The following is an 11650-nucleotide window of genomic DNA, read 5'->3' as shown; positions in this document are numbered from 1 at the left end:
TTGTGACTTTGCAATGGATGCTGAAGATGATGACATCTTCTGAGAGTGTAAATGAATCTGAAACTAAAAACATGAGTGTTCATATTTGACGACCCAAACAACGTTTTTTAGTAGGAATAACTTATTGTTAGCTCTGAGTTGTGGTTTTTGTTGTCATATAATGCAGAATATCGCCAGATCACCTTCTGTCACGCTTACAATCCATCTGCTTTTTAAAATAGAGAGTGGACTTGAACACTCTTAAGGTAATTACAGCGTATCTGTGTTTAATCAAGTATGGCATGTGGTTCCATTAAAACCACTCCTGCAGTGCGGTCCTGTCACAGGCTCCATCAACTGAAGGACCATCATTAACAGCAGCACACGTAGCAGCTGCTGGATGGAGACGTGGAAGATGAAGCAATGTGTGGATTTTCACGAATGTACGCTTTGCTTTCCCCCCACATCTTCCAATTATGATATGGGTCAGCACTTAGAATTTGTATGCAACATCAAAGTACAAATTTACTTGATACGTGTTCTAGTTGTGAGGCACTGGGGACAACAATTACGCACCTCTAGCAACAAAGATTGAATAATTTCGCGTCTGCTTTCAAAGGGAAATCCCACAAGATGATCTGCTTAATGGTTTTCTACTTAAACCCATTCTCAGACTCCATCGTGTGAGCTTGGACTCCGTTTTCCATCAGTGGGTGTCTTCATTCACACCTGCTGTTTAAAATCACGGTTCGGTTTTGCATACTCAGTCCTTAAAGTTCAAGTGCCACAAATGGAGACGGTTAATGGTGGGAGATGCACACTTGATGGCTGCAATCTTTGGCTGTGAATAGTACGGTGACATTTTCACAAACACAAACTATGCACATCTGCAGATCCTTTGGTTGTGATTAAGTGTGGGGAAAAATTACACTTCATTTCTACAATTGCTCTAAGGCCTGGACCATTACTGCTGCCAGAAGAAAAGTATCGTAGCTTAAAGGTAGATTTGGTTTTTAGTCCTTCTTGATGGAAAATGAAGTGTGTGGCACAGAAATAACTTAAATGGAGAAAATTTAATGAAATCCCCTCAGTTTAAACTTCATAATTGGATGTCATGAAATATGCTTAATAAAGGCAAATTATAGCTTTATCAAACATCTCTGCTTAAAATTACTTTGAAACAGCTTGACATTTTGAGAAATTCTCCCTTATAATTAGCTGAGAAGATTTGTACCACTCTAATGTCTGTGTGCTAAATATAAAGCTTCACTTAGTAGAAAGCTAACGTACGTTAGCATAAAGGCAAGGAAACAGGCTGAACAACTAGCTTAGCTTTACCTGCAGGTGACAGGTAAAATCTGCCCATTAGCACCTCACTAATTTTGCATAGTCATAGTTTTGTTTACTCAATAGCTACAAAAAATCAAAGTGCTAAGCTAAAGCTAAAGGTGACATTTAAGGAGTTGACAACAACTTGTTACCGCTATTCAATGTATTGCAATGCTAGTGTTGGAAGTTTTTTAGTTGGATCTGACATACTGATGCTCTAGTACAGGGGTGCCCAATCCTGGTCCTCGAGGGCCCCTATCCAGCATGTTTTAGATGTTTCCCCTCTTCCAACACACCTGATTCACATGATCAGGATGGTTATCAGACTTCTGCAGAGCTTGATGATGAGCTGATCATTTGAATCAGGTGTGTTGGAAGAGGGAAACATCTAAAACATGCTGGACTGTGGCCCTCCAGGACCAGGATTGGGCACCCCTGCTCTAGTGTGATCCCTATCTCTTCTGGAAGTTGAATCCAGTTGACTCTTTAAACTGCCAGATACGTGTAATAACCGTGCAATATCGATTTCTAAAATGTCAAATGTGACCGTAAATGAACTGCAGATTCAGTTTTCATGACACTTCCTGTAACTTGCAGAACTTCTCAGACTGACTTGCACACTGGCATGAAGGCATTGTCTCCTCACCACCCCGGAGAGCAGTGAGTGTTTGGAGCCAGCAAACGGACAGATGGGCTGTTGAACTCCAGCTAACTAAAACCCATCCAGACCAGCGCTCTTCCAACGCTTGTCAACAGCCAGCACTCAGAACCCTGCTGGCTTTTGGTTCTAACCATATAATCAGTGACTATTTTACACCTGGGATGCAAAATAGACACAATTACATGCATTTAAGTGCGAGGTGAGACGCCGGCAAACATCGATGGATGCTGGGTTGCAAGAGAGAAAGCTAGAGGCAATGTGATTCGATGAAAGATGAAGGACTGACAGGGTTTGATGAACTGTATGCTTCATATTCAGGACAGGTATCACTGTCCTTCTGTGTTGTTCATCACAACAGCAACAGCGATCTGAAATGAATAAGAAATTGGAACTGTTGGTCCCTCCATCCCCTGCATATTAACAACCTGACTGAGTGATCCTGGGGCGAAGATGGACACGCTGGCAATATCCCCGGAGGCCTTCCCCTTTGATGGTCGGCACCATGGAAACATACAGCGATTTGTCTGTCACAGCGTCCTGGGTGGAAAGCTCATAATTACGAGTGCATTGTGATTAGACAGAAGACGGGATTATGAGGCCCGTCCGAGCGGTCCTCATTCTCACTTCTCTTTGAGTTAATGGGATTGACTCATCTTCAGAAATGAGAATTCCATTGATTTTTTTTTTCTTTTTGCTCTCTTTTTTTTGTGCGTCAGGTATTGAATTTGATGTGTGGCTCTAGAAGATCGAACAAGAAATCAAAAGGAGAAAAAAAATAAATTTGATGGAGGTTCAAGTTTGCAGCTTACAGCCTTGACGAAGTGATTAGGTGTAAAATACTTTCATGGGGCATGAAGGGCTCAATCTGTTAGTTGCAATCTGACATCCTAGACAACAGACAGACAACATAGAAAATAAACCTGTATATGCAATTGGAAACATTTAAAACCAAATGAGCCAACACTGAGCTAATACATAAGGTGACAGATTCATTTTTTTTATTCCAGTGCTACTCAGATAAACACTACTTTGTATTTTGTAAATCCTTTGCACAGCTTAGTTCCATCTCAAATATTTTGCCTCAACAAGCAAACTAAAATGCTGCTGTTCTTTAACAGGAAGAAAAAAAAAAAGCAAAGGGAGCTTTTGTGAGCTGCAGCAGCGTTTGTTTACAGATTTCCACAAGTCAGTGCACTTTCTGTGACACAAATTTCGTCTTGTGTCGACCTTATCACAGCACAATGTGTTCCAGCAGCAGCAATGGAGCTGCGGCAGTCTCGGAGAAAATGAAAAAGACATCTTCAAGGTCACAGCTGTTTAATTACAATGATGTTATCGCTAATGAACCAAATCGCCCTTGCCAAGCCACCATTAACCGCGCAGTGTTACAACAGCATTAATACCACTGGGCCGGCTCGGAAATCTCTGCAGGGGCTACGATCCTCCCATGAACAACACTTTCCAGTGACTGTATATGCGCACACAGGAACAATCTGTCTTTTTCACAGAGTGAGATTTAAGGGATCATTTGAAGGGATTTCAGGGTGTCAGTCAGAAGATATTACTGGAACACCATTGAGGATCTCCTGGATTTTCAGGTCAATGTGATATGGAAGTTAGTGAAGTAATGATTTTTGGTGCAGGCTTTCATTTCTGTGCACGTCGGGTGGATTGATGGAAAGCAATTTGTAACAATGCAGTAGAGAAATGAATTTAATACGTGACTTAAGCATAGCATGTTCCCTTTTGAGTGAAATGACTGACATGAAACTGAAAAAAAGCAATACCACATTTAGACATAATTTGCTTTTTATAAAAGGAAGAAAGAAGTACTACAGCTATTCAGTGTAATTTGCTATTCCTGGAAATCAGCTTCCTCAATAATGTAATTGCTACAGCTTTATTTGTTGGCATACAGCTGGTCACACAGGCTATTTAGACAAATGTTCAGGCTTTCGCATGACCAGGCTTCAATCAGTGTTAGGTCCAGCAGGAAGAGCAGTCAACACTACATGAAAGCATTATCTATACTGTCTTCACTTTTAAAATTAAATAACAAATAAATACATTAAAACATGCCACCATAGTTGGTTTGTGTGGCAAACCCATAGACTGTATAAAAGATGGACGTAGCAACCGGCCCTGAAAAATGAAGCCAACCCAGAAGTGTCAAAAACCTGCAATATCACTACGTCCGCTAGTCCTGGCTCCAAAAAGCCCTGGCTCCCATAGACTGGAACTGGAAAAGAAGTGATCACAGATCACCAAATACTGCATTCCTACAGCTCAGGATTATTTTCTTATTAGTTTTCATAATCAAATCCAGAGATCAGGTGGTCAATCTGAAAATACATCAATACTGAATTTTTAAAAAATCGTCAACATTTTGCGGGGCAAGGGGCGTGGCTGGCTTGATTGACAGTCGGCAGCGACCATACAGATGAAGCGAGCAGAAGGCGGTAAATGTGGGCGGGCAGAGAGGGCCCGCCTCTCAATCCATCTGACCAATCGCTGCTCCTATGGCTCCGCCCCCCTCCGACGATTTTTGCGTCACTGGCTCCAAAAATCCAAGATGTCAACCAGGAAGTAGCAAAACCTTGGCTTCATTTTCTCAGTGCAGAAACCAACAGGTGACGTCACGGTAGCTACGTCCATCTTTTATACAGTCTATGGGCAAACCACTGTTACAGTGCCCTCTAGTGACTGTGGTGATTCTGGTAGCAAAGGAGGTGGTGGTTGTAGATCCACAAAGTCACCATAGGAGGTGGAGGTGGATGAATGGGCCAACAAAACATTAGACTTCAACAGAGGAGCAGGCTTTTTATCTCCTTCCAAACCAATCATCAGGATTGCATTTAACCATGATCTGTTACAGGCATCACAACAGAGGATTGCTGTTCATTGTTCTTCATTGTTCAGGTTGCAAATTAAATATTTATTGTTTCTTTACCATGACGACAAAGGTTCTCTGTTTTAACCCATACCTTGATCTTTCCTTAAAACAGAAGTGAAAAATATTTTTGCTATTTGTCCTGTGGTTGGCAGGGCGTGCTTTACAGGAAATATTCCTTTGGGTTTTACTCACAAGGTGAGGTGGGGTAACATATTTTGCCATTTGTTTTTATTAGACAGTGTGCAATGAGGGCAGGGAAAGACAGGCATGAAATCACCCAACTGGAAAAAAAAATCCCATTAAGGTTCTGTGGTGTGCACCTTAACCATTAGGCTACTGGATATCCCAAATGGGATTAAAAACATTTTGTTCACTGACAATTGCAGGTTGCTGTTGCTGGAAACAGCCCTGATGACAGCAGTGAGAGGAAAATGAAACAGAAACGCTCCTGCTGGTAAAACTAAAGCAATGAGCTAAAGAGGCCAAAAGGCTCGATGGAGGTGGTGGGTCAGCAGAGCTTGGTGATTGTTTCTCATGATGAGTGACCTGTTTACATTGCACATGGTCATTTGATCTTTTGTTCAAAACATAGACTGTATATAAAAGTAGCCTCCGGATCCTAAAAATAAAGCCAATGCAGAAATGCCCTAAACCTGTATTCTTTCCAACAACCAGCAGGGGGCGGCTCTTCTGGTTGCAAAGGGAAGGCCAATTGCATAGAAGAAAATGACACCACTTTTCACTTGATGTACTAACTCAGTAAACATTTTCGTCCTGAGTTTATGGTCTAAACTGTTAGTTTCAAGTCTATTTAGAGTAAAACAGACGATAGAGGAGGGTATGTTTTACGGCTTGTGAATGTGTTCTCATGCATCACGTCTGGTTTGAAAAGACCAAGATGGTGATGCAGCATACCAAACCAGTGGGTGACCTCACAGTGACCGTCTGTGAATACAGAGTGTTTAAAATATTACGTTGTGTAGCTTTAACCTGCCGGCAAACAGCAGATTCACTGAACAGCTTTAATAAAAGTGCTGGGAACACCTTCATATGACTCTACCAGACAGCTGTGGCTTCATAAATCACTTTACACACTGAAACAACAAGATGACTTTGTCTGATGTACTTTCTTTACATTACTTACATCACTCACTTGACTTTTTTTTTTTTTCAAAATAAAACTGGATTGACGGTGTGAGTGTGGTGCTGATGCTGCCTCCTCTCCCTCTCTCTCTCTCTCTCCTCCCCTCCCAGGCTTCTCCTCCTTTAGGCATCACTCACTCTCGTGTGATTGGTGATCAGGCTGCTGCTCTTGTTGTTCCGTATTTACTCTCAGGACGACCCCTCCCACCGCGACATGCAACCCGACCTGCAGGTGAGCAGTCCGGCTTCCGTGTCTCCTCCTCACACTCTCTGTGGATCTTTTTTTCTTTTCTTTTTTTTGCGAGGATAGAAACGATGCGCTTCACTCCAAAAAGAGCCAAGTTGCTCTGAGGAATTTTTTTTTTACGGATTCACAAACGGGACGCGATCCTGCGTCGCGTCCGAAGCGCGCGTGTGGATGTGAGAGCAGAACAGAAGGAGGTTTGAACAGACAGCAGTGTGGGCGTCAAGGTGAGTTTGTCTGATTGGTTTTTTTAATTCCATAAAATCCTGCTTGGTGTCTCTCTAAAAACCAGGAAGGGACAGAGAGTTGGGTCTTCAGGACAGACTAATACAGACAGATTAATACGAATATTATAGTTAATCTTTGACAAAATGAATGTAGAACAAAGCAATCTGATGGGAAATCACAGTGTCTTTGACTTGTGATGCATTATTTGAACTCTTATTCAATGCTCTCACTTCTCTAAACTTCTCAAACGGTTCTTGAGATTTTTTTTTTTCTGTAGAAAGTGAGAGCAGTAAATCATGTTTGGGTGCAGCAAACTGGGACTAAGTGTTTTTGGCTCGGGTGTGTGGATGAGGTCAGTGTCAGAGAAATATGCATGTGTTACTAAATAAGGGAAAAAGCTGAGAAATAGAGGAAAAGGAAGACACCGCATGTTCCAATAAACAAGGGATGAAGTGGACATACCACTAAATGTGGGAGAAAGCAGATAAATATAAACTGCATAAAAAACAACTTAATATGGCAAAAAGCATCATTTTCTTTTATTGTCAATTAATCCTTGGAGCTAGAAAGCTAGAAACATTTATTTATTTTTTTAAAAAAAAGCTCATTCAAATATCCCACAGTCCTACGTGATTTCTTCAGAAGTCAGGTATTTCATTCACAATTTTATTTTTTTAAAAAAAAGCTCATTCAAATATCCCACAGTCCTACGTGATTTCTTCAGAAGTCAGGTATTTCATTCACAATGAGAGGAAAGTGAGAAAACATTAAAGAGGCTGCAGCAGAGTGATCGGCATGTTTGCTTCATAGATTACTTTTATGTTTGCTGATTGTCACATTCATATTCTATTCATTTGAATTGAAGCAGTACATCTATAACCATCACCTCTCTCTTTTCCCGTCCCCATGCCTCTCTATTAATCTGTTTAGCTTTCGCGGCTCTAGAGTTGTGTAACTTCAATCATACAAAGCTGCAGCATGGTTTCATTTTTGCATATGCTTACTGTATCGATTTACTGGATGTTACATTATACTGCTGTGATGTGGGTCTCATGAAATAGTTAAATGATAACAGGTGGATGAATGAATGGATGGATGGATGCCCATTGAAATTTTTCGGAGTCCAACGCGATGCCTTAAGAAGCCAGATATTCAGTTTACAGTGATAGCAAAGTGAGAAAATGAGCCGATCCTCACATTAAAGAGGCTGCAGTCGCAGAGTGATTGGCATTTTTGCTTTCAAAATTACTTAAATATTTGTTGATTATCACATCAATTTTCTGTAATTTTTCAGGCGAATCGTGGCATCTCTAAACGTCACCTATCTCTCCTTTCCCTTCTCCCTGCTTCTCTACTTCTAATCTGTTTGGCTTTTGCAGCTGTTTTAAAATGATTAGGTTTAGAGATGAAATAGAAAAGCAGAGTTATGTAACTTAATCATACAATAAATGTTGCAGAATGGTTTGATTTTTGCATATTCTTAGTGTTTAGTGCCCTGGATGCTGCAAAGCATTTTTTTTTTCATCAAATAGTTAAATGATTATGATGGATGGATTAATCCAGATGTTGAGATTGCGCAGAGGGGGAGTCAAATACAAAATAAACGTCAGAAAAATACAAAGTAAAGGCTTCAAACTGAGTGTGAACAGCAGTGAGGAAGGTAGCAGACTGTATTTGTATCAGTGGAAAACAGGGAGGAGTATTACCAACGTGCCTGGATTAAGTTACACTTGTTCCAGCAGTTTCTAACAGTTGTCATGTGCAGGTGATGCCATCAATGTTGTGTTTAAATGTGGATTACAATTTATTTTTAGTTACATGTAATGCCTGGACCAGTTTTATGGCTTTTCCAATACAGTCTTCCTGTGTGTTGAACCAAATCAACCTAATGCCTGCTTCCTTTATAACATCATGCTCTGCTTCTCAGATGATGAAGCACAATATAAACGGCGCCTGCAATTTTTTTTTTTTTTGCATTAAAACAGAAGAGATTCATTTCTATTGTCTTCTCTTGTCTTCCTTGTCTCCTCTCTTCAGTACATAAAAGCCATGCATTATCAGAGGCGAGGAAGCCTGAAATGTGCACACCCAGTGAGACGGTAACCTGAGATCTCGTCCAGAGGGAGAACCAGGATGCATCCCATTGCGTCAGAGCTTTTAGGCAAGACCAATGATGGAGGAAGCCGGTGGAACCCTGCTGTGCTCTTCCTCCTGTGTTTTGGCTTCCTTCCCTCCGTGGCCACTTGCCCATCCCACTGCCTTTGTGCCAGTGATATCATTTCCTGCTGTGGCAGCAATCTGTCCACGCTGCCCTTTGATCTACCGAGCTATGCCACACGGCTGGACCTGAGCCACAACGCCCTCACCGCCCTGCATGTAGACTGGATTTCCCAACCGTTTGACCGACTCGCTACTCTGGTCCTCAGCAAGAACTCCATCAGCCGAATCGATGTGAATGCCTTCAACGTGACGCCACATCTCCTCCACCTGGACCTTTCATCCAACCAGCTGACAGTGCTGAACTCGTCCGTCTTCGCTGGGTTAAGGGAGCTGAAAGAGCTGCTGCTGTTTGACAACCAGATCGTCCAGATCAACCCGGGGACCTTCAGCGACCTTCACAGCTTGCAGAAGCTCTATCTCTCCACGAACAGACTGACTGCCTTCCCCCTGGGACTTTACGAGGAACCCGGAGGGCCTCGTAACCTGACGTTTCTCGACCTGTCAAACAACAGGCTCTCCGAGGTGCCCATCCAGAGCCTGCTGCTTCTCACTCGCCACGGAGGGATTTATCTGCAGGGAAACCCACTGGTCTGCGACTGTGCACTGCTCGCCCTGCTGGAGTACTGGCTGTGGAAGCAGTATCGTCCTCTGGTGGATTTCAGAACTGAATACGCATGCAGAGAAGGTGCACGACCAGAACTGAATTGTAAGCAGCAAGGGGTGGCGGACATGCCCCTGGAGGTACAGAAATACCAAGTAGAGCCTGGAAAATGGCTGAGAGTGCCATGCCCAGGGTTAAATCTGCCTATTCAGGAGGGGCTGGTGGTGTTCTGGGTCACTCCTCAGATCGCACTGAATTCATCAGCCAGTGATCTGAGTGGCCACTTAACAGTTCTTCCCAATGGCACTCTTGAAATCCAAGGAGCACTGCTAGAAGATTCTGGTACATACGGGTGTGTGGTAGCCCGTGGGCACCACTTTAACCCCAGTGAACCTCTGGAGGTCAGTGTGGTGGTTGGAAACCAAAGCACAACCTCCTCCAGTGAATTGGCACATAGCAGCGGCGGGGAACATTTCAACACTGCGTTCACCACGCTTGCTTCCTGTGTCGTGAGCATCATACTGGTGATGCTTTACCTCTACCTCACCCCCTGTCGCTGTCGGGACAGCAGGGGTGGCTCAAGAGGATGCGGCGGAAGAGCCATGACCCTCTGCTCGGACCCCAGGGACGTGGAATCAGGACAGCGGCGGTCAAATGGAAAGAGGGTGGCTTTCTTAGAGCCTCAGGCCGAGGACTCCAGTATTGATGGCCCAAAAACACCAGCAGTGAACTTGGATCATGTTAACCCTGAGGGAATTCTTAAGAATGGAAGTAGGACAGTGGAACAGACCCTCACAGACGTTGCTCACATGGCGTAGCAAGGAGAAGTACCTTTTGCACATTCCTGTATTCTTACAGTCTGAACCCAAGTGTTTCGTTCTTCCCTCCCTCCACTGTCTTGTTTAAGTACACAATCAAAAAAAAAAGAATCCATTTGATGTGAAGTAGTGCACTGTGATTCTGGTGAAGTAGTAATGCACTCTGGGGTTTGGTTGTTTGGTCTACAGCGGAAAATGCAGTCCTTTTGTGGGCAGAATTTCAATTATGTCTCGACTCTAAGTGGTGTCTGTTTTTTATATTAAGAGTTCATATGGAAATTTCACTGTTACCGCGGGAAATTGTCACTGCAGAGATCACAAAGATCACAAAAACGTGGGTGGGCTTTTTTTAAAATTGGGCTGAGAGGAATATTCACACCTGATAAGCTGTTAGAGGCTTTGGTGGTTATTATACAGTATACAGCATGTATTGTGAATAATGCCATCATGGTGACCCTTGTTATTTTTAACCATCTGTCTCGTACTGTGCAGCGTATTGTTTTTGAAACATGCCAGTCATATGTGTGAAGGTATCCTGACTCGATGTTTTGCAGATCAAACCATGTCTGCTGCACACCTTCTTGAAATTCTGTATAACCCTGTGAAAGTTCCTTCATGAAAAACAAACACTGTGTTTCTATTTAAACCTTCTCTGTGTAGCAAGAACTACAGACGTGTTTAGTTTAGTCGGACAAATGCGTTTGACAGACTTTTAAAGGGGTGGTTCACTCGGATTACAAAAACATATTCCCTTACCGCCTTATTGTGTTTCCGTTCATTCAAACATTTTTTAGGCTGTGAGAAATCAGAATTAGAATCAACTTTAATGGCCAAGTACATACACAACATGCAAGGAATTCTGTTTTGGCTGTTGGTGTCACCCTGGGAATGAGCAAGGAGAAAAATAGAAATAGGAAAAATAAAGTAAAATAACAATAGAAAGAAAAAAATAACGATAAGATAAAAATAAATAGTAAGAAAAAATAAACTAAGATAGTAAATATATATATAATTTACACATCTGAGCAGAAAAAATACATGTAGAGTTGTGCAAAACAGCAGTGCAAATAACAATCTAATTGTTATTTGTCTATATTTGTGTCTCCTCTTTAATTTGGATGAAAATTACATTTAATGAAATGAAATGAAATGAAAAGAAATTAAAGGTAAAGAAAAAAAATTTAAAGCTGCACTAATCAATATTTTGAACAGTGTTGAGTCAAATGTGCCATGTGTATTGTGATATGAGTCAGTCAGTGAAGATCAAACCGAGATTTATCGGCCAGCTCTGCGCTCCCTCTCAGCTCCGTTTTACCGTCTTTTGGACATTTGTTTTGGTCGATCAACCTGCACCTTTAAATCTGGGTTAGTTAGCATGTTTTTTTTGTTGTTGACCTAATTGGGCAAAAAATTCATACAAACCTCTCAGCACATTGTGATTCAAAGAAATTAAACTTATGCACGTTTTCCAGGCTCTGTTTTCATAAATTAGAAAATATCCACCATGACAGGAGATGCCAGCCAATCACAGGGC

The 11650-nt window shown here is 42.1% G+C and overlaps 1 protein-coding gene across 1 annotated transcript; it reads left to right on the top strand.

Moving 5' to 3' along the window:
• The first annotated feature begins 8610 nt into the window (after positions 1–8610).
• LOC103358945 (amphoterin-induced protein 2) lies at positions 8611–10116 on the top strand. Its single transcript, XM_008284105.1, has one exon. The coding sequence runs from the start codon at positions 8611–8613 to the stop codon at positions 10114–10116; it is 1506 nt and encodes a 501-aa protein (XP_008282327.1).
• The last annotated feature ends 1534 nt before the right edge of the window (positions 10117–11650 follow it).

The sequence above is a fragment of the Stegastes partitus genome, unplaced genomic scaffold (genome assembly GCF_000690725.1).
Source record: "Stegastes partitus isolate 25-593 unplaced genomic scaffold, Stegastes_partitus-1.0.2 Scaffold346, whole genome shotgun sequence".
In the NCBI taxonomy this organism is placed as follows: domain Eukaryota; kingdom Metazoa; phylum Chordata; class Actinopteri; family Pomacentridae; genus Stegastes; species Stegastes partitus.
Note: the sequence above shows the minus strand (reverse complement) of the source record. Positions and strands in the feature narration are given on the sequence as shown.